The 24488-nt window shown below is 41.4% G+C and overlaps 1 protein-coding gene and 1 pseudogene across 6 annotated transcripts; both read left to right on the forward strand.

Annotated features, from left to right (window-relative positions):
* The first annotated feature begins 320 nt into the window (after positions 1–320).
* On the forward strand, positions 321–17758 carry LOC311047815 (putative polypeptide N-acetylgalactosaminyltransferase 8). Of its 5 annotated transcripts, none has more exons than XM_084060750.1 (11): positions 321–819; positions 2285–2549; positions 3230–3396; positions 6934–7117; positions 7378–7575; positions 10597–10711; positions 11404–11592; positions 12208–12345; positions 12588–12683; positions 16746–16916; positions 17026–17758. In XM_084060750.1, the coding sequence occupies exons 1-11, from the start codon at positions 639–641 to the stop codon at positions 17158–17160; spliced, it is 1839 nt and encodes a 612-aa protein (XP_083916876.1). In that variant the 5' UTR covers positions 321–638; the 3' UTR covers positions 17161–17758. The 5 variants fall into 5 exon arrangements, with proteins under 5 accessions (XP_083916876.1, XP_083916877.1, XP_083916878.1 ...); XM_084060751.1 differs by having other exon boundaries at positions 11404–11589; XM_084060752.1 differs by having other exon boundaries at positions 11404–11559.
* Positions 17759–23555: 5797 nt separating this feature from the next.
* Positions 23556–24426, forward strand: LOC311046947 (dnaJ homolog subfamily B member 8-like; annotated as a pseudogene). Its single transcript has one exon. The product of its transcript is annotated as a dnaJ homolog subfamily B member 8-like (transcript).
* Positions 24427–24488: the final 62 nt, after the last annotated feature.

A 24488-nucleotide genomic window follows, 5' to 3' on the forward strand; every position in this document is an offset into this window, starting at 1 on the left:
GGGTTTGGTGATTACATCTGAGATGTGTACTTTGAAACCTTTGACATTATCAGCTATCTGAGTCCAGAAGCGTTCAGAGATATTGTCTAGAACTCTACCTTTGAGACTTGATGAATCACCCTCATGGCAAGAAGTAGCTCAGCCAGTAGATCACTTGCCTTTGAATCGCTCGGGATCAAACCCAGGTTATTGGTTTGATCCCGGGCATGGATTTGGATTACTAGACATGCGGTAAGTTGGCTACTGGGAGCTGATGGTGGGTGTGGCATTTCTCCGCAATCCATCTCCCAGGTGCCTAGTGCACTTAAAGAGAGAGACGCCCTCGCTGCTCGGTTGGTGGCAACAATAAGTCACTGACTCTGTCCTACTTTCTTGTATGGCAATAACGCTATTTAAGGTCTGTAGCCCATGTAGTTCCTTTTGGAACTAATATGTGGTTTTCAGTTTTTTTCCACTTTTAGTACCTACTTTACTATGGACAATGGACAACGATATCTTTGATTTACTATGGACAATGATATCTTTGATTAGATAAGGCTTATTTTATTGTTCCTTTTGAAAGAGTTATACAGGTCTGTTGAAAGCCCCCTCATGGTCCCAGTGCACAGGACAGAATTAATATTTCCTGAGAAGCAACTATGAAGACGTACTGCCTGCGAACAATTGGAATTATCATTGGATCCTTTTTGCTGTTAATGTATATCATCATTTATATACAAAGCAGCATGAGAATGGACCAGTCTCTTCGAGGTGGGCTCATAGATCAAGAGGTTCTGAGGCGAAAACTGGAGCAGATTGAACAGAACCTAAATAAAGTGGGTGAGTGAATATCTCTGCAGCATTGATGTCATGGAACTTACAGTGTTGTTGTTTTGCCCGCCAAAAGATTTTCAATAACAAAAAAATCATTCAAAGAGTTAAATTAAAATAAAGAAAATAAGACAGCCTTCAAATATGATCTGAGTTCAACTGATAGTCCATATAATGGATACAATTAGGTTAGGAGTATCTAAGCTTTGACTCAAGTACTAGGGTTGAGTACTTTATCCACCAATGGTAATTCTGGGTCATTAAATAGTAAGACAATTTCACCAGAAGAAACATTGTATAGTTGTTGAACATCCAAATATTTATTTCTTGTCTCATTGTGCATCTGTGTTCAAACCGGCCATATCTGCTGCTTGCGGATAATTTCCCAACACAATGGACACACGGGGCGCCATTGTACTGCAAATGTCTGATTTGAAACATACAATCCAAGGCTGAATTTCAAGAACAATTTTAGGTTACACTACAAAAGCCAATTAACAAACACAAGAGTTTGAGTACCGCCCAGACTGTAAACATCCTTTTAGCCCTGATCTCTAAGTACATAAAAGCATGATAAAACCCACAAGAAGACCTACAATGGCATGTAGGCCTATAATCCATCAAGAGGAATGCCTGTACAAGCCCGTGCAATGCATTGGTGTGGTTTTAATGTTTCCTTAATATTCATTAGCCAAATTAATAAACACTTAAACTATTTCACCACTGTGGCTGGGATTGGGATTGATAGCTTCTACTATAAAATGGTGGCATTGCATTGGCATTGCATATGATCAAACTCTACTTTTATGGTAGTAGAGTTTGGTATACAGTTGACCGGATTCCCAATATATTCTAGGCCACCCACTGTTTTCGCTCTACTCTAAATACATTTGGTCAAAATAACAGATTTAGATTGGTTATATAGCCCCAGAATAGAGATGCTAGGATTACTGTAACTCAAGTGTTAACTACCACTACCAATGTGGGTTTTGTTTTGCATAATTGTATTGATCAATTTGTAACCTTCTAAAATAAATAAGCATTAATGCTCATCTTAAATTCACCTTTGGATATGACTTCAAATTCAGTACTAGACTTGCAACTACCTACTTATAAAAATTACAAAAACTGCTACCTGGGCCTAACCCCTGTCCTTGGCTTGATGAAAATAGTCCGTTTTATGTATTATTTACCCTTTATTTGAACTTCTGAATCCACACTTTTGATTCTTTACAGCCAAGAGGTATTAATGATGGATTTGAGTATGTGTGTACAAGTATTAAGCTATGCAAATAAGTAAATACTATAAAGGCCTAAAGGCCTAAATACATTTGATCAACTTGTAGATTATTCTGACTGTGTGTGTGGTGTGGCGTAGCGTATGTAGGTAGGTAGGTAGGTAGTTTGTAGTTTCTGTCTAATAAAGTATTCAATCAGTCATCAATATTTTAATATTTTCTTTTTTTCTTCAAAGTAAGGTTCATGGAATCGTCCAGTCAAAAGGCATCCTCAAATGTCCACAAGACTCCAATTGTTATGGAAAAGCAGGAGCAAAAAAAGGAGGAACCAGCCGTAACAAAATTATTTCCCAACTCCAATCTGTTTGCCTCGTGGGGAGATGAGTTATCAGAAGCAGACCAGAGAGAGGCTGAGGATCTGTTTAATAAATATGGATACAATGTGTTCCTCAGTAACCAGCTTCCTCTGGACCGCCATCTGCCAGATACAAGACCCAAGAGGTAAACAAACCTGAGTTTGATTGATTGATTGAATACTTTATTTAGAAGTTTGCAGAGAAAAAGCACATGAAGGTACAGTTTAAATACAAGGTCAACTAAATAGGATTAAAAAGGCCTGAAAGCCTAATGCATTGGCTTGTTTCAAATGGGGTCCTTATGTCCTGCTGGACAGCAACAAATTACATTATTTGAGTACACAGTACTTAAGTATGTTTTTGACTTTTGACGACACTACATTTCTAGGAAGGGAAGAAAGTAGGCTACATTATGAATTAAACACTTAAGTTCACACCACAGCGAGTTGTTGTGAGCTTGCAGATCTGCTATTTTCACAATTCAATATTTTTTTCTGTAAAATGTTTGATTTTATTTTGGAAAATGGCTAAATTTCAATACTGCAAATGCATTGACATTAAAAAATAAAATGTAGTTTGTCATTTGTACTGTTGAATGTTCAAGTACTTTAAAAGCAAATACTCCAGTACTTATAACTCAAGTACAAATGTGACTGAGCAACTTTCACTTTGAGTTGAGTAGGCTAATGTTTGACCAGAAGTATCTTTAAGCAGGCCTACATGGGGTTGAGCACTTTGTTGTCCATGTCCACCACTACTTTTAGCGTACCGTGTTTAGCTGACAGGTGGGTATGTCTCACTATGTCCATCTCTCTCATGGTTCAGATGTCTGCAGAAGGTTTACCCCACAGAGCTGCCAAGCATCGGAGTGGTGTTGATTTACTTGAACGAGGCCCTATCGATCATCAAAAGAGCTGTCCGCAGTGTCATCAACCGCACCCCCAAACACCTGCTGAAGGAAATTATACTTGTGGATGACCACAGCACTAATAGTAAGAACTGACCGTATCTGTACTTACTACTTAGGTGGCTGTAGAGCCAATTAGCCATGGTTCACATTCCGCTCGTTTGTCACAAGCGTCATGGCGCAACTGGTTCCTGTTTTTTGAAATTTCTCCATTTACAACCCGTACATCTACATAAACGTTCAGATTTCAAATCTAAAGTGCTTACCCCACAGCCACGGATAAATCAAGTTTAAACCCCATGGTCTACGTACCCGTATCATCCGTATTGTTCAATAAAAAGCATTTTAATCCGATTGGTGGCCATATTCTAAAAATGTCCTTCATATGCTTTCAACTACGGGACCCTATTGGTTGGAAGGTATGTTGCACTGTGATACGTTATAATTCTATGATAAAATGGCCGGCGATCGGATTAAAATCCGTTTTATTGAACAATACGGAAGATACGGTTACTTAGACCACTACTTTCTACTTGTTACATCCATGGCCGTGTGGTCAGCACTTTATATTTGAAATCTGAACGTTAATGTAGACGTACAGGTTGCAAATGGAGAGATTTCAAAAACCAGGAACAAGTTGCGCCACGACTGTCATGATATATGACAGTCATGTTTCAGGGCTATAGCTGTAATAGTCTGTGGTATCATCATATTGTTGATGTCAGGTGATACCTTGTATTACCACCATACCTTGGGATGGAGAATAAAAAATCAAACTGACTAATTTATTTTTGTGTGGTTTGGAGTCATAGGCGTGGTTCATTCTCTTTTTGACTAAGCCTGCACATCCTCGACTCCAAACCAGTAGTGGAAAAAGTAAATTTTTACCCTCAAGTAAAAAGTATTTATACTGCAATGTAGAAATACTCTGTTACAAGTAAAAGTCATGAATTAAAAATGTACTTGAGTAAAATACCAAATGTATTGGTATCAAAATGTACTTGAAGTACCAAAAGTACTTTCTACAAGTACTCATTATGCAGAAGGTCCCGTTTCACAAGTTTTCAAATGTATAAAGATCTTTTGAAAATAGCAGATCTACAAGCTCACAATGCATCTCATCGCGAGGCATTGTGAGTTTGTAGATTGGCTATTTTCAAATGTCCGAAATGTATATAGGACTAAAGTGAGTAATGTATATGTTGTAATAAATAACTAGTAACTAAAGTTTTCAAATAATTATAGTGGAGTAAAAGTATAATAGTTGCCTCTGTGATGTAGTGTAGAAGTAAAAGTATGAGTAAAAGTAGAACTAAAGGTACAGAAAATTGGAAATACTCCAGTTAAGTAAAAATACGTTAAAACATTGTACTTAAGTACATTATGAGTACATGTACTTAGTTACTTTACACCACTGCTCCAAACCGCACAAAATACGTTGAGTTTACATCTCCATCCCAGGACTCACCTAGAAGAGAGGGTGTCACTTTGCAGAAGATAGTTAGCAACTCAGTTCCCATCTCTGTAATTATTTCACCAAGGTCAGTGATATTCACAATCACGCCACCAGAGGGAGCTCCACCGACTTGATACCTTGCTAGTTCAAAACATGCATGGGAAAAAATACATTGATTGATTGAATACTTTATTAGCAGTTTGCAACAAAAAAAAACACAGGAAAGTACAGTTAAATTCAAGGTATTTAACTGTATTTAACTGTAATAAGAAACTAAAAACATTTAGTGACAGACATATATACACTACTATGCAAAACATCATATGAAACAGTTATAACATAACAATATGTACAGTAAACAGTTGGGTGGGGGGGGGGGTCTAAGCTTTGCAGCCATCTGTAAGTGTTCTTTTAGCACGGCTTTGAAGGAGAGTATGGATTTACACTCCTTTATGACTGTTCATAAAGGAGTGATTCATTCTCCTGCTATGCCACAAAAATGTGGAACGTGTTCCACATTTTTGTGGCTGGAGCCTTAGATGAGTTATAGATGTAAGGCCAAGAAGTAGCCTAACCAGTTTGTTTTGGGATGTCTGGAGCCTTGTTTTTAAGGCCTTTTTGGTGCATACCTAAAGTCTGTTCGCTCATATTATGTCACCTTTAAGTCCTAGTTGTCTCAGCAGTAATAGAAGCTGCTTTTAAATAGGGAACTGAGTAGATAGGCCTACTGTATTATTTATTGTAGGTTCCATGAGTTGTGTCTTTCGTGTAAAATAGTATATTTGAAGATATATACAGGGAATTCCCTATAGCTCGGGGGAGATATTAGACTTTCAAGCCATCAGGCTGAGGTTGTGAGCCACTCGGCTACATATATAGGCTATATTTTAGGATTTTTAGTATCAATATTGTAGTAATCTGTATCCGATGTATCTCCAAAACCGTTACTGCTGAGGAAAAAGGAAGCTGTGATGCAGATAATCCAATGTAGTTATTATTTAGTCACAAGCTCTTGTTAGTACTTGTCATTGGTTAAATATTTATAAAGCCCACAGCCAGACTTAACCACTCCAGACTTTAAAAAAAAACTTCCGATGAGCAGATTCACAGATATCTAAATGTCTGATGTTCTCATTTAGCCTACTGCGGCAGACAGTGGCTCAAGAGGTAGAGCGGCCGTCCCGGAATCTAAAGTTTCCAGGTTCGATGCCCAGCAGCCCCTGGCTGCGTGTCGAAGTGTCCTTGAGCAAGACACTGAGCAGCCCTAACTGCTCCCGATGAGCAGGTTGGTGCCTTGCATGGTTTCCTCCGCCATCGGTGTATGAATGTGTGAAAGTGAAGTAGGCTACAATGTAGAGCGCTTTGAAGGGTAGGAAAGACTAAATGCGCTATGATATAAATGCAGTCCATTTACCATTACTGTGCCTATTATGCTTCCTGTTAGTTGCGCACCGTTGTTGAATAACCCATTCAATCCGGGAACGCATCATTTTAGATTTCTTTGGCTATTCAAAAATGCCAGATATACAAGCTCATAGCGCGGCAGCTTGTAGATCTGCTATTTTTGAAAAATCGTGAAAATGTGTGGAAATGTTTGAATATATATATTTTAAAGCGAACATTTGTAGCTGTCAAACTTTTTCATGTCAAGGACCACCCAAAATTATATGTATTTGGCCGCTGACCCCCATCTCAAAATATTTAGTTCCATGGACCCCCAGAAGCAAAGATTTGAGTTAAAAAAGTTTGCTTTAAAATATATATATATAAAAAAATGTGCACACCTTTTCACGATTTTTCAAAAATAGCAGGTCTACAAGCTTGTTGCGCGGCTATAAGCTTGTATATCTGCTATTTGTTAATAGCCAAAGTATAAAATAATGGTTTAAGTGGTTACACAGATGCGTTCCCAGTTTAAATGGGTTTAAATTGCCAATCTACAAGTTCATCACATCCTGCAGAGTAGCTTGTAGATCTGCTACTTTAGGTGGTGCGCTCTACCGTGGGATCCTATAAGACAGCTGGGAAGAAACTGGGCTTGGAACTGCTCACATTTGATCTGCTCCCCTGTAGAAACCATAGCTCCAGAGATTCATTGTTTGTTCATTTTCCCTCGTCCAGTGTCCAGTGTAGGCCTATAGATTTCACTGTATATTACATTTTCAGATGACCTTGGAGAACAGTTAGAAAACTACATCAAACTCGTTAACAAAGAGAGGCCTGGACTTGTACAGAGGGTGAGACACGAGCGACAACGGGGCCTGGCTCAGGCCCGCTTGTCGGGCTGGGAACGTGCCGTGGCTGATGTTGTGGTCATCTTGGATGCCCACATTGAAGTTATGGAGGGATGGTGAGTAGGAATACGTTTGACGTTTTCCAATGTAGGGCTGCAACTATCGATTCTTTGCGTAATGATTATTCTTTTGATTGATTACTTTTTCGATTAGTCAAATTATCAAGAAGATATCGCACCCCTAATAGAAACTGAAAGCTTGCCTCCGAGCCTCTGGGCTGGAGAAATAGATGTGAACATTTTGCACAGTTTCTGAAACCGTTGTGAAAGTTCCAAACAGTTGACCCATTGTTGTATTTTGTGGTGGTGGTGTTCAGGGCAGAACCTCTGCTGGCCAGGATCAAAGCTGACAGGACTGTGGTGGTCTCTCCTGTGTTCGATAAGGTCCACTTCACTGACCTCCATGTGGAAGCTTATCCGCCGTTTGCTCACGGGTTCGACTGGCTCTTGTGGTGCATGTACGAGCCCTTCCCATCAGAATGGTCCAAGCTCAACGACCAATCACAGCCAGGGAAGTATGTGGCATAAATAGGATGAAAATCGCTCCCCCTTTTTTCTTTTTACAGACCGCTCTGATGACCCAATGTCAGCTCACTTTTACTTTAGTTTCACTGTTTTGTATTTATTTATTTTACAGGGACGATGCACAATTTCAGTTGTGCTTTGTCCCCATTTTTCGCCGCAACCTGAAAAGACCCCATCTCACCCCCTAGCACTTACTTGGACAGTATTTATTGTAAGTTTATCTTTTTGGATAGATGCTAGTTATACTTTGCAGTTGTGCTTTAATACTGTTTGCTTGACCACTAATGCTAGGTATTTTATTAGATAGCATGTTGTTTAGACAGATGCTAGTTTTGATGTTTGATATCTCTGCTGTCGGGTAGAAACCAGCTAACTCCAAAATGCTAATTTTTCCGGAAATGACTAAAACAAAACAAAAAGTGGAGTTAGGAGGTTTTGTTCATCATTGATAAGAACAGCTGAATGGACCTCCAAGCTCACTGTGGCTGCAGTTACATGGACAATATTTATTCATTCAGAATGAACTCATTCCGAACGGAGATTCATACCCAACTGTTTACATGGAACCTGAACAAAAGTATTCCTCGTTTACATGACCCAAAGCATTCATTCGGAGTTTAACTTTTGACATGCGCAAAGTGCCTACGCCCGGGCATGGACCAGGGGCCGCCCAGCTCCACTACCCGGGGCGGAGCTTCCCCTGGTGGGCATGAGGAGGAGGCAATAGCCCCCTTGTGCCTCTGCGGCGGAGGTTTGTCGGCCGTAGGCGAGCCAGGAAGCGACGCACAACTCCTGCCAGGCAGCATTGTATGCAGTGCGAGCCCGCGTACCTTTGTTATTTCCGTTTTAATGCGAAAGTAGCAGATCTACAAGTTCAGACCAGTTTCTTTTTTTTCGTATTGGTACCAGACACGGTAAAACTTAGGCTAGCCTACTACTTGTCACATTTCTCATGTAGGCTACCTTAATTTTATTTAAACAAAAAACTTTTCATCTGACTGAATTAGGGGTGTGCCGATATCTTTTCGTGACGATATGTATCGTTTTGGGGAAAAAAAATATCGTTTTGGGAAAAATACAATAATGATAATCAGGCACGCAAACAGCCCCAAGGTGAAAAGGGTGACAACATGTTTGTTTTTTTTTCGGGTCAGGTGTCACACTATTGCCCTATTTGGATTCAAAATGGCAAAGTTTGCGTGTCTGAATAATGCAAAAACAGAATTATTTGTTTGTATTTGCTTTTTTTCTCCCCCATATATTTTCATAATAAAAAAGTGCGTATCGAAATCGTATCGAAGTTGTGAGCCAAATATCGTATCGTATCTTTTGGTGAAATTAGTGTATCGGCACACCCCTAGACTGAATAGATTCTTATCATATAAGTGCCCTTTTCATGTCAAGGACAGGTAAAGATTGTTCCTCCATCACAGGCTCAGATCCTCGGAACGTCCGTTCTCCGGGACAAGCCTTATTAAATGGTGCTATAGAATATGAATCATTACTTTTATCCCGCAGGAGCGAGCGCTTCTCAGCACCAACCGTGGCCGACGCATACAGAGACATTAATAGACTTATGCAGTCTTTGAATTCAAGTTTTACTGCATACAATATTTTATATTTAAAATAATACAAATTTTAGATTTGATGGGTACTTTTTGGCCAATTCTGACTAAGCGCGGACATATGCAAAAGAATGCATGTATTCCAAACAGAGAGGAGCGTGTTTATATGGTAAATTCCGATTGGTATATACCGATTCAAACGGTATATACCACCCCTCCAAACCCGAATGAAAATTCATTCCGATCAGACCGGAATGGAATATTCTATTCCAATTGAGGTGTTTACATTTCATTTTTATTCTGAATGAGCAGTCATTCCGAATTTAAGTGGAATACTCCTGTCCATGTAACCGCAGCCAATGAGCTCGGAGGTCAAAAGGGGGTGGAGCCTGGAGTCAGCAAAACCAGTAGCTGGTTTAGCAGAACATTTGAGGATCCAATGGAGTTAGCTGGTTTTGTCAGAAGTGCTTTTTAATACTTTTCATTGGTTAAATATTTGTTTAATCAACACACAGACGTAATGGGTGTTCAATAGCACTGATTTATGGGGGAAAAAAGCAAAAGGGGAAAATGGAGTTAGCTGGTTTCTGCCCGACAGCAACGATATGGTAGTTTCTTTGAAGCACTAATAGTTTTTTTTTCCTTGGCACTCTACTCATGTGACCATTTCTTCTGTTTGTTGACTAGGTTCAAGTCACTCTGGATAAGAGCGTCTGCTAAATGCCTAAATTGTAATTGTAAAGAGCACAGAATCTAGTGCAAAAATAGATACAAAATGCAACGATATTGAATAGTGAATAGGTTACCAGTTAAAACTCTATTAAAACAAGTCGAACAAGCTATATTGTATGTCTTACAACCTATGACAAACATACAGTGGCACTAATTATAGCTAATTTCTCAGAGTGTTTGCCACACAATAGGGGTGCTGGGGCTCATGTGGTTTAAGTGAGAAGGTGCTAGAATAGATCAAGAAGAATTGAACAATGCATGTGGACGCTTGATCCATCCAATTCTTTCTGGATTATAAAAGCATGCATTCTCAGGCAAGCTAACTAAATAACTTTGTTTAGATCTCTTCTTAAAACACGAATATTATATTATTAGTTTTATATTAATTGATGACTTTGGCTTTGATTTTATCTTGTTTATCATAATCTTGGATTTGACTTATTATCTGTTTTGTAAAGCACTTTGTAACTTGTTTTAAATAGTTATTTTACATTTCAATAATTAATTTTGCTTGTAATTAATGATACATTCTGTTGATTCAGATGGTCCCCATACTATACCTTAACAAAAAAGAAAATCAAGTAAAATATTGCTTCAAAGGTAGAGTCTTCCAGCAGGGTTTTCCAGTGTTATTTGACGTATTGACATCCATGCCTGTGTCCTCTGCAAATGCACAGTATGATTCTTGGGTCTCTACATATTGATTGTGTTCAGGAGCCCCTCTGTCATGGGCATCTTTGCAGCGGATCGGGTCTTCCTGGGAGAGATTGGTGGTCTGGACGGTGGAATGATGGTGTATGGAGGAGAGAATGTAGAACTAGGGATCCGTGTGAGTAAGCTCAGCCGTTCAGTAATACAGTGATACAATGGTGTATTCTTAGATCATTTAAAGGACTGAGATCATCCATCTTCGTATAGTTGGTCCTCACTAAAGCTCATGATAAAATGGGACTTTGTTTTGTCTCGTACCACTGTCACAGTGGGCTGTGGGCACTTCAGAAACCTGCCTACCAGGTTTTTTTTTTTTCCAATAATTGTTTTTGTTTGGATTTGTATTCATGCGAGAACAATGACTTCCATTATGCTAACTTTCCAGGAATAGAAAGCCTGCAGTTTTCTATAAGCTTGGATTCCCCATCGATGATGTCACTGGTAGGCGGGTTTCTGAACTGTCCACAGCCCTCCTCTGAGGCACAGATGGGGTAGATAAAAATGGTACCATATTGTAATGATCATTAGTGAGGACCAATATATATATATGAAGAGATCTGGTTGAAAATGGGTGAAGATGTCCTTTAAAGTTCTGAATGCTTGCAAAATGGTATGCCAAATTAGTATAGTTTAAAGGGTATATGGATAACATTTTTATGATTCAATATTTGCCCCAGAATAGGGATACTGGGGTTCATGTGGTTAAGGTTAGGGATTTTGTACATAACTACTAGTACTAATGAAATTATACTGCCTTCTGACAAATGAATGTACTATATTGTGGCCTAAGTGATGTGTGTTCCCGGTCAGGTGTGGACGTGTGGAGGGAGTATAGAGGTTGTTCCTTGCTCTAAGGTGGCCCACATTGAGAGGGCCCACAAGCCCTATTTGCCAGACCTGAGCCCCGCAATGAAGAGGAATGCCCTGAGAGTTGCAGAGATCTGGATGGATGAGTATAAAAACAATGTGAAGATTGCCTGGAACCTTCCTTTGAAGGTGGTTAGTGAATCCATTTCTGCCTGATTCAACTTAGACAACTGATGCATCCAATATCCCATACTGGTATTGTTATTTCTTTATTGTAACACCAAATCTTCACGTCTGGCTGGTAGCTACAGTACTGTACAATAGCTGTTGGCACGGTAGGGTAAATACTACTGACAACTTACACACAAGGCTTCCATTCAAGCCAAATCTTCTACGCTTAGAAAGGAAAAATTCACCTACATTTCCAAAATGTTATTAAGATTAAGATTTGGTTGGGTCTTTGACAACTTGTATTGGAGCAATCCATGTTTTTTGCCCTTTTTTGGCAGACAGAGGTAATTTAAACGATGTCCGTGCTACAATAAAGATAGTGGTTTTGTGTCCAATCCGGTGCGCTGTGCTGTGCTTCAAATAACTTCATTGACTTTGTGAACCAGTCTGTGCCGTACCCAACTCCAAGGTCTACATTTCTCAAGGGAAGACTATAGGGAGACCATCTTATATATATATATATATATATATATATTAACACACCAGTACTTGGTTGAATCATGTTTTATTCATTACAATAAGTCCTGGGTTGTATTCTAAAATGTATTCTAAACCTGACCTGTCATTATCATACAGGATAATAAGATAGATATTGGAGACGTGTCAGAGAGGAAGAAGCTCAGAGAGAAGCTGAAATGTAAACCATTCAAGTGGTACCTGGAGAACGTGTACACTAGTCTAGACCCATGGGACAATCTCCTGGCTTATGGAACGGTAAGGTTCATTCTTCATTAACCACAGTAAACATTAATGTGACTGGGGGGAGTCTGACAGGTCTCTGTACTAGGCCCCCTGCTGTTTAGATATCTTGGACAAAATAGCCAATCTACAAGCTCACAACGGGTTGAGTCGCAGATATACAAGCTCACAGCGCGAGCTTGTACATCAGCATTTTTTAAGTATGTAATGGATTAATGCTAACTGTTCTTACCCTGACGTTGAACTGACCTCCACAGCTGCACAACAGCCTCCTCAGGACATTCTGTGTGGACCAGGGAGTCACACCTGGAAACATTCCCATCCTCTATAGTTGCCATACAGAAACAACACAGGTAATCAAACTGTGTGTGTGTGTGTGTGTGTGTGTGTGTATGTGTGTGTGTGTGTGTGTGTGTGTGTGTGTGTGTGTGTTAGTCAGGGCTGTTAGCAAAAAATGTGGACAGGGCTCACAAAAGCGCCATTTTTTTCCTACATGCTCTCCATCACCATAAGTTTCATTTTGGAGGGGGAGCCACGTCATCAAGATGGCAGAAGGCGGCCATCTTGGATTTCAAAGATGGCCACCATGTAATATCTATGAGTGCCAATATCTCGGCTTCCAAGCCACTTAGAAGTTCAATCTTGGTGTCAAAATATTTATTTTTGGGGTCAAGGAATTTGATAAAGCTATTGAGAATATCAGCAAGTGACTATTTCTGCCAATATTTGAACATTTGGTTCATTCTGGCAATTAGTCAGGTCGCTTAGGTCCAGATGTGGACACAGCGAACAAGAGCACCAGATTCTTTCCACATGCTCCCCATAAACCATAACTTTAAATATTTGGTAGGAGCCACATCATCAAGATGGCGGAATGCGGCCATCTTGGATTTCAAAGATGGCCACCATGTAATAGCTATAAATGCCAATATCTCGGCTTCCAAGCCATTTAGAAGGTTAATCTTGGTGTCAAGGAATGCATTTAAGCTATTGAGAATACCACTTTGTGGAGTTTGCATGTTCTCCCCGTGTCTCCTAGGGTAGGTACCCTCACAAAAACATGCAGTAATCCTGGTCACTATAACGCCTCCCCATGACAGCCAGGGCGCCTGATGGAGGGGAAAGGAACAGGTGTCTCTTCAGACTATCTAAGACACTGAAACTAACTCTTGTCACATAGTTTACAGTAGAAAGGTTTTCTCCACTGTGGATACGCTGGTGTGTTGTCAGATTACCTAAGACACTGAAACTCTTGTCACATAGTTTACAGTAGAAAGGTTTTCTCCAGTGTGGATACGCTGGTGTGTCGTCAGATTACCTAAGTCATTGAAACTCTTGTCACACTGTTTACAGTGGAAAGGTTTCTCTCCGGTGTGGACATGCTGGTGTCTGTTCAGGTGACTTATCTGATTGAAACTCTTGTCACACTGTTTACAGTGGAAAGGTTTCTCTCCAGTGTGAATACGCTGGTGTTTCTTAAGACTACCTAACTCACTGAAACTCTTGTCACACTGTTTACAGTAGAAAGGTTTTTCTCCAGTGTGAATACGCTGGTGTTTCTTAAGACTACCTAACTCACTGAAACTCTTGTCACACTGTTTACAGTAGAAAGGTTTTTCTCCAGTGTGGATACGCTGGTGTGTCGTCAGATTACCTAAGACACTGAAACTCTTGTCACATAGTTTACAGTGGAAAGGTTTTTCTCCAGTGTGAATACGCTGGTGTTTCTTAAGACTATCTAAGACACTGAAACTCTTGTTACATAGTTTGCAGTGGAAAGGTTTTTCTCCGGTGTGGACACGCTGGTGTGTCTTCAGGTGACTTATGTGATTGAAACTCTTGTTACACTGTTTACAGAGGAAAGGCTTTTCTCCCGTGTGGACACGCTGGTGTGTCCTAAGATTATCTAAGACACTGAAACTCTTGTCACACTGTTTACAGTGGAAAGGTTTTTCTCCGGTGTGGACACGCTGGTGTGTCTTCAGGTGACTTATCTGATTGAAACTCTTGTTACACCGTTTACAGTGGAAAGGTTTCTCTCCGGTGTGGACATGCTGGTGTCTGTTCAGACTACCTGACTCACTGAAACATTTGTGACACTGTTTACAGATGTGAGTTTTCTTTCCTTTGTAAATCGTCTGATTTTTCTTTACATCTCCTGGTTGAGTTAAAACCTCGACAAACCGTTGATGACTTTGAGATTTTGGTGGGTCTGTGTCTCCTTGTTTCCGTCTGGTTACAGAGTCTCGTCTCGTCTCGTACAGACCCTCACGTCTCGGATGAGACGTGAAGGTACACTCAGAACAGGAGAGCTTAGTCTGGGAGGATTGGGACCACACTCCTCCCAAGAGTGGCGGTTCATGGTCAGCGCTGCTGCTGTACATGGACTGTGATGGGAACAGAGTTGTAGGTTCTGTTGAGGCTGGAAAATGTGCCCTCTCTATCTCCCTGTATTCTTTGTCTACCAAAGTTCTGTATACCTTTCTCTCACAACACGTGTGGACACACCATCTTCTGGTCTAGAAGTGGAAGTCTAAAGTAACTTCACACCTCATATATCTGAGCAGAGCTTTGGTCTGACCTCACTCACAACATAATCGGTTGCCATGCATGCCTAGCAACACCGATGTGTGCAGGATGCCGCCCCCTCCATAATTGGGCAAGAGTGATGTCATTAATATGACATCATCACCATGACGGCAGAGATCCGCATCAAAGCCACGCCATGTGTTTCTCATTTTGTGTGTTTATCATTTACTAATTAGTCAAGTAAATGACAGTTTAAGCTAAGTTTGCGGTACAACACGATGTGGTTTAAAACGTCTCACGAAGCTCAGCAACAGGTGATTATGATGCACTGCTCGTATCAGATATATTGCCAGAATTAACCAAATGTCCAAATCATGGCAGAAATAGTTACTTGTTGATATTCCCATGGTGGCCATCTTTGAAATCCAAGATGGCCGCCTTCTGCCATCTTGATGACGTGGCTCCCCGTCCAAAATGAAACTTATGGTGATGGAGAGCATATAGAAAAAATGTGGGTCTTTTGTCAGCCGTGTCCACATTTTCCTAAAATCTTGTCCTAAGCAACCTGACTATGTGTGTGTGGTGCTGGGAGAAAAGTGTCGCTCACTGCAAATAACTGATTTATAAAGCGTCAAAGAGTGTGTTTCTACAAAGTCTCATTCGCTGAGTGACACTTTGTCACAATGCGACCCGTTGTGAGCAATAAAAGGTTATTTTAACCGATAGAGTATGTTAATACAATATAAATCATCTACAGTGGTTGGAGGCGGTCTCTCTACTCTTCCATTTAGACATTTAGACAGACAATCACAGAGACAGACCGACCCACCAACCCACACTGGTGTCTAGTAGGACAGCGAATCGTTGACAAGAAGTGCAATATTTCCCCATGCCAAGTGGCAGTGGGATTGAAGTATAAAGTATATTATACAGTTGGTTTCTCATTGGGGAGACCCGGGTTCGAATCCTGCGGTTAGGACATAAGAGTAAGGGCAGGTAAACACTGTAGGACTTTTGAAGTGGTCGGGGAGTCATCTGATCATTAAGCACTTCACACTACACAAGACTCTTTCTTGAAATCGGTTGTCATATATCGTGGTTTTCACACTATACAATTGATCGCAGACAAGGGATCACACACTGCAAGACTTCACTAGGATGCGACCGATGCATACGATTTTTTTATTCCAATTTTAACCGACGTCTCACGAAAACGTGCAAGGCTCCCGTGGTATATGCGTGAGACCGAGACAGGACGCTTTTGATTAACATGTAATAATTCTCTCTCTCTCTCCTTGGAGGTTCACGCCACGGTGATAAAACGTATTCCAGTCTTGATGACGACAAACCTTTATGTACTACATGTAGGCCTACGCTATAGGCATGCAGCAAGTGACAAAGGATTTATACCCCCTCATACCTGCAACCTATTAAATAAAATAAAAAATAAAATAATAACACCAGTTGCGTAGCGTCTTTCCTGGTCCATGCTGCTGATTCAAGTATACTGTAATAACTGCTCTCATTGGCTGTAGCACGGATCTCCTCGGGGACTGATCACAACCCCGTTTATACTATAAGATGTCCAGTCGGCGACAGAGCCAAATATCAAACCTGCTAGATATCTAGAAACGCTCGGGAAGGCATCGCCGAGCACCATTATCGCAGCCGGTTCGTCTTGCAGAGCCTTTAACACACAGCGAGCAAACCTCGGCGAGCAACGCCCGATCTGCGTCAGGTCGGGGTTTCGTCGGCACGTGCCAAAAAAGGTCCACGGCAGCATAATCGGACCAAATATCCTACAGTGTGTACTAGCCCTTACAGATTACAGCTTTAAGCAGTATTACGCCTCATGTATAGCCTAATTTCTCATCCTTGTCACTCAGCATTGTTTCTACAAGACAGAGGGTGAAATCATCGTGGGAGGACTTCGATCTCACAAGTACAACAACAACAACCGCTGTCTTGTGGATCCAGGCAGTGGGACCAATCCCACCCTGCAGAGCTGTGATCTAGCCAGGCAGAATGAACTGCACATGCACTGGGACTTTAAACAAGTAAGACCCTCAGAGGGCTTTTTAGAGTTGCAGTAACTTAGCTAATTTCCCCAAAATTCTGATTCAATAACCATGACAATAAAACTGATTCTGATTCATGATGTTGCAGAGTCACCAAATAAGGAACAGGGCCACTAAACGATGTCTGGAGATTGCCCAGGGACAAAGCTCCTACTATGAGCTTATCATTCAACCGTGCAGCAGACAACACTGGCAGATTCAGCATGTCATCACAGACTTTTAGCGTGCAGCATGGACAGTATGGTGGTCTGTGTTCTGTCACTCTCAGTGACTCACAAGGCCAAGGAAGAAATGCCACCCTAAAAAAAACCATGGGCCTTTTTATTGCGCCACCAGGAGGCCGATTTTTGCAAAACACATTTCTTGATATTACTCCTACAGATTTTGTCCAAACATCACACAAATAGGTACACATTACCTCTGCAGTCATGTGATCAACACGGATCTGTCTGATTTCTCATAAATTGGCTAAGATTGGCATCTAAATTTTGCAGGAGTGGCTTGTTTTGAACAAAATGGCTCAAATCATAAACGCAGCGTCTGATTGCTGTGAAACTTTGAACGCACATTCCCACTAGGCCGAGGAAGAAATGCCACCCTTTTCACATTATCCTGTTATATTCCCTTTATTTAGTCTACAGACTCCACCCCAGGCTATCGAATCAACCAACCCCAGTGCAGTAGCAATCCACCCAAGATGCTCCCCATTTTAATCAGCTCTTCAGGCACCCCACTACACAGTTATAGACCGGGAGCCAGGCCCAGCCCTCATAATGTTTTCTGCTAATTTTTTTTCACTATGATTTCCTGTTAGCATATACCTTGGGCCATCACAAGTTCATACTGACCACCCCCAACTCGGGGCCGTTTGGTCTCAGGGGCCCCAAAACCCCCTTTTTTGGGGCGAAATTATGTTAATGGCAATATTCATTTACTAAAATTACATAAATTGTCTTATACATATGAAATTCGGCATGGAGTATCCTGACACATAGGGGTAAGTAGCAAAATAGGATTCTAGTGCTTTCTACCATTGTACTTTTAAATATGACCACAACATCCCCAGAAAAACAAAAGAAAATACTGTCCGCTTGACAAATAACAACAAAGATGATTATTTCCCAGCACTTTATGGTGAATATCACTGCCTCACTTGTATATAGAAAACTTCCCATGTCCCTAAGCTTCAATTTGAGCCCAAGATGACCTTTGTATCTTGAACATTACTCTTTCTGTAGCCAACATTCTGCATTATACCTCAAATCGGAGAAAATTGAATATTCAGTCATAGTAGAGACCCTAGGAGTGGTCCACGCGCGACTGTTTATTTTCTTTTCTAGTTTGAATTTTTTGGCATCCTTAGGACCTCTAATATAGGGATTTCGATGATCCCAAGAAAAAAAGTGGTCCAAAGTGTGTTTTTTTCAATGTTTTATTACCCCTATGAGACCTGCGGGATTGCTGGCTGGAACGCCGGCGAGACTGTCTTGCGGAGACTATGGCGCGCTCAAATTTAGACGTAGCCCAAAGATAGAGATACCATTACATTTTCAATGGGACCAACTTTGTCATGCTACCTTGTCGGGAAGGGGGCTAAATACCTAATGATTCAAAGTTAGACAACATTTTGGCGAGGGAAAAACATCACCTCAATATATGTGAATGGAAATGGGTTACATGGATATCTACAGCCTCCCCTGTACAGACATGCCAAATGTATGCCAATCTCATGCAGTTTTGGGTAAGAAACATGCAGTTTTTTTCCATGCAGTATACAAATATGTAATTTCCGCCTATTGTAAAAAGGAGACCACTTTACTGTATCTATAGCTGTATGAGACCACTGTACTGAATCTAGAGACCACTGTACTGTATCTAGACCACTGTACTGCATATATTGCTATATGAGACCACTGTACTTCATCTACAGCTGTATGAGACCATGACTGTACTGCATCTATATCCCACTCTACTGAATCTATAAACCATTGTATTGCATCTTAAGACCACTGTACTGCATCTAGAGACCATTGTACTACATCTTAAGACCACTGTACTACATCTAGAGACCACTGCACTGGATCTATAGCTGTATGAGACCACTGCACTGCATCTATAGACTAACTACTGTATCTATAGACCACTGTAGTGCATCTGTAGACCACTGTCATGATCTTTAGAGCACTCTAGTGCATCTGTAGACCACTCTAGTGCATCTGTAGACCACTCTAGTGCATCTGTAGACCACTCTAGTGTATCTGTAGACCACTCTAGTGCATCTGTAGACCACTCTAGTGCATCTGTAGACCACTCTAGTGCATCTGTAGACCACTCTAGTGCATCTGTAGACCACTGTCATGATCTTTAGAGCACTCTAGTGCATCTGTAGACCACTCTAGTGCATCTGTAGACCACTCTAGTGTATCTGTAGACCACTCTAGTGCATCTGTAGACCACTCTAGTGCATCTGTAGACCACTCTAGTGCATCTGTAGACCAGTCTAGTGCATCTGTAGACCATTCTAGTGCATCTGTAGAACGCTCTAGTGCACCTGTAGACCACTCTAGTGCATCTGTAGACCACTGGACTGCATCTGTAGACCACTGGACTGCATCTGTAGACCACTCTAGTGCATCTGTAGACCACTCTAGTGCATCTGTAGACCACTGTCGTGATCTCTAGATCACTCTAGTGCATCTGTAGACCACTCTAGTATATCTGTAGACCACTCTAGTGCATCTGTAGAACACGCTAGTGCATCTGTAGACCACTCTAGTGCACCTGTAGACCACTCTAGTGCATCTGTAGACCACTCTAGTGCACCTGTAGACCACTCTAGTGCATCTGTAGACCACTCTAGTGCACCTGTAGACCACTCTAGTGCATCTGTAGACCACTCTAGTGCACCTGTAGACCACTCTAGTGCACCTGTAGACCACTCTAGTGCATCTGTAGACCACTCTAGTGCATCTGTAGACCACTCTAGTGCATCTGTAGACCACTGTCGTGATCTCTAGACCACTCTAGTGCATCTGTAGACCACTCTAGTATATCTGTAGACCACTCTAGTGCATCTGTAGACCACTGTACTGCATCTACCAAGTCTTGACGGTGACCGCCCCCCACTGGGGGCAAGCTGTTCCAGAGCCTGGGTCCCCCCCAGGCTCTGTAGACCACTGGACCAATGGTCTATAGATGCAGTACAGTGGTCTAGATACAGTACAGTGGTCTCTAGATGCACTACAGTGGTCTATAGATGCAGTACAATGGTCTATATATGCAGTACAGTGGTCTAGATACAGTACAGTGGTCTCATACAACTATAGATGCAGTACAGTGGTCTCATACAGCAATAGATAAAGTACAGTGGTCTCATACAACTATAGATGCAGTACAATGGCCTATATATGCAGTACAGTGGTCTATAGATACAGTACAGTGGTATCATACAGCTATAGATACAGTACAGTGGTCTCATACAGCAATAGATAAAGTACAGTGGTCTCATACAGCTATACAGTAGACACAGTAAAGTGGTCTCCTTTTTACAATAGGCGGAAATTACATATTTGTACTGCATTCAAAAAACTGCATGGTTCCTGCCCAAAACTGCATGAGATTGGCATACATTTGGCATGTCTGTACAGGGGAGGCTGTAGGTATCCATGTAACCCATTTCCATTCACATATATTGAGGTGACAGCTCAAGGGACCATTTGGAAAATGTTGATGGCCGTTTTTCCCTCGCCAAAATGTTGTGTAACTTTGAATCATTAGGTATTTAGCCCCCTTCCCGACAAGGTAGCATGACAAGGTTGTCTAGAATCAAATGGTATCTCTATCTTTGGGCTACGTCTAGCGCGCCATAGTCTCCGAAAGACAAGCAATCCCGCAGGTCTCATAGGGGTAATATAACATTGAAAAAAACACACTTTGGACCACTTTTTTCCTTGGGATCATCGAGATCCCTATATTAGGAGGTCCTAAGGATGCCAAAAAATCCAAACTAGAAAAGAAAATAAGCAGTCGCACGTGGACCACTCCAAGGGCCTCTACTATGACTGAATACTCAATTTTCTCCGATTTGAGGTATAATGCAGAATGTTGGCTACAGAAAGAGTAATGTTCAAGATACAAAGGTAATCTTGGGCTCAAATTGAAGCTTAGGGACATGGGAAGTTTTCTATATACAAGTGTGGCAGTGATATTCACCATGAAGTGCTGGGAAATAATCATCTTTGTTATAATTTGTCAAGCGGACAGTATTTTCTTCTGTTTTTCTGGGGATGTTGTGGTCATATTTAAAAGTACAATGGTAGCAAGCACCATAATCCTATTTTGCTACTTACCCCTATGTGTCAGGATACTCCATGCCGAATTTCATATGTGTAAGACAATTTATGTAATTTTAGTAAATGAATATTGCCATTAACATAATTTCGCCACAAAAAAGGGGGTTTTGGGGCCCCTGAGACCAAACGGCCCCGAGTTGGGGGTGGTCAGTATGAACTTGTGATGGCCCAAGGTATATGCTAACAGGAAATCATAGTGAAAAAAATTTAGCAAAAAACATTATGAGGGCTGGGCCTGGCTCCCGGTCTATAAGGCTTCAAGGCAGCTTCCTCATAACAGCATCTGTGCAGATAAACAAAAGCATAGTAGGATTTCAGTCACAGCAGAATGTGCACATTCTGTTCTCAAAAGCTGCCAACTGTCTGTCAACTGTGTTCATCCGGTCTCAATTGGTTTATGTCTGATCTTGTACGATAGCATGAACCATCCAGACCTCTCCGGTCATCTGGGAAAGGTCTACTTTTTGTTCCAACAACCACAAATAAACGTGGGGAAGCAGCATTTCGGGGTTTTTTATGCACCACATATCTGGAACAAACTCCCAGAAAACTGCAGGTCTGCTGCCACTCATACTTCTTTTAAAACACAACTAAAAACCTTTCTGTTTGCCACTGCCTTTGATTGAGTTATTTTTTCTTTTTGTCTCCGCCAGGAGACTATGTTTTCGTTCTCGTCCTTCCGTGTGTCCACCAAGCTAACATTGGTCAAGCTTCACGTGACACGTGACAATATGTTGAAAGGGTGTGCTTTGATTGGCTAGCGAGACGCATGATGAAATAGAGACCTATAAATAGGTGTGTCACTTCAAAAGATCATTTATATCTTTTGAAGTGAGGTAAGACAGGATTAATCAGGAACAGTACTGGCGGAGACCTGTGCTCCGAGGAGCACATTTTCTCTTTTTTTCTCTTTTCTTTTCTCCTCTGCACTGTAACTGTATCTATTCATTTTTACTTGTTTTGTTTTATGTATCCTAATGACATTTTATAATTGTATTATTTGGTTTCCTTTTCTTGATGTTTTGTGTAAAGCACATTGAATTGCCTTGTTGTTGAAATGTGCTATACAAATAAAATTGCCTTGCCTTGCATATCACATAAGGTAAATGCTGACAGCCATGTAGGCAATGCCACATCATACTCTCTTTTCATGGACTTACTGTAAATCACCCCCCTCCCCCCTGTCTATCTATATGTGAATGCTATAGATTCTATAGCATTCACAATTGTCATAATTATGCATATTGTGATGGACAATGGGAGGGAAGCATATGCTGTTGGACATGTCATTATATTAGTTTGCATGTGTGACCGTATCCTTACGCTCAATATGTGTTAAGATACAAATTCAGCTGCTTGGCTGTTGGGTGAATCAACAAAATCACCTATTTTTAAAAGCTGCTCAGGATTAGGGTTCTTTTTTGTTCTTTAGTTTTTTGACCATGTCCAACTCTTAACTGCTGTGCTGCCTCTAGGCGACTGAAATCCCCCCACGGGATCAATAAAGGTGTCTGTCTGTCTGTCTGTCTGTCTGTCTATGACTCTGACAGGGAAACAATGAAGGAGGTAGAAAGGAATGTTGCAACTTGTGGTTTTTACTAATTACTTGGACTTTGGAGAGGTAAGGAGTGTATAGTTTCAATGCACATATTATAGATTCTTTGTTATATTATACAGTTTAGACTGATGATACTGTAGGTTCTTGGTTTACCTTAGCTGACTATTTCTATGCATTTGATGTATTACCTAGTGTTTTCCTTGCTTACTGTAAACCACTCTGGATTAATAGCATCTGCTAATTGCCTAAATTGAACTGGAGCAACTGGATACATTTACTACCTTTTTATGGAGCTGACTGATTTGTTTGTCCTGATGCCATGACGACACATTGAGGTTAGACATCACACTCCATATTTGGGCGTAGCTGCATTGGGGCACATGAGCCAGAGGTCCACCGACTGGCCGGCCGGTCCTCCCTTAAGACAATTTTAATATAGGATTACGTTCCGACCTCACGTGATTGGTTGAGAGGCATGACCTCTGTCATGCCTCACTGGCTAGACGGTACTTAAACTGTATACTGGTCTCATTTCTGTTCAAACTACAGAATTGAAAGAAGTTGTGAATTGTGTGCAGTGTGAGAGACTGTCACGAAGACAGGAAAAACGCGGGGCACTGCTACGATAAAAATCTAGACCATAGGTTAAAATCCGACCTACTTACTGATCCATTTCAAAGGTACAAACTGAGGGTGAGGAGGGGCGACATGGTGAATTACTATGACATCCTGGGTGTTTCCAACATAGCCTCTCAGGAAGACATCAAGAAAGCCTACAGGAAGTTGGCACTGAAATGGCATCCAGACAAGAACCCCGACAGCAAGGATGAAGCAGAGAAGAGGTTTAAAGAAGTGGCCGAGGCCTATGAAGTTCTGTCCGATAGGAGTAAACGGGAGGCATACGACCACCATGGCAGTGACCGAACGAGACCCAGAGGCTTCCCTTGTACAGATGTCTCGTCACAGTTCCCAGATTTCCCCTCCACGTTCCGCAATCCATTCGAGGTGTTCAGAGAGTTTTTCAGTGGGCAGGATCCATTCGAAATCCTCCGTTCGAACATTGACAATTTTCCACGTTCAAACCAGAGCAATTTCCCTAGCTTTGCAGATTTCCCAGACCAGACAGGCTTCTCTTCTCATTTTGGCTACAGTCGAGTCTCCTCTATATTCCCCTCAGTAAGAAGACTAGGGGTGGCGGGCACCTTTAAATCCATGACCGTGTCACATCGCATCATCAACGGCAAGCGCACCACCACCACAAACATCAATGAGAATGGGCAACAGAGAACAGAGATTGAGGAGGATGGGGAGCTGAAAAAGGTCCTTATTAACGGAGTGGAGGATGAGATGGCCCTGGCACTGGAGCTGAGCCGACGGGAGCAACAACGGCTCTCCCTCCACCAGTTGCCCCAAAAGTCCCACAAACCCCCCAGATCCCCCCACTGAGTCTGACAGGTCCTGCATAAATCCGCATTCTAACAGCACACAAAGGATTGAAGACGATGAAGACCTCCTACAAGTGGAGCTGGCATGCAGCCTGTTGGAAATGAAGGCCCACCAGAAAAAACTACTGATCTAATCTCACTCTCACACTCCAGGCCTTTAAGGCTAATCAAAGTGGTTCTCAAAAAGGACCCCCAT

Source organism: Gymnoscopelus microlampas, assembly GCF_963454915.1.
Source record: "Gymnoscopelus microlampas genome assembly, chromosome: 6".
NCBI lineage: Eukaryota > Metazoa > Chordata > Actinopteri > Myctophiformes > Myctophidae > Gymnoscopelus > Gymnoscopelus microlampas.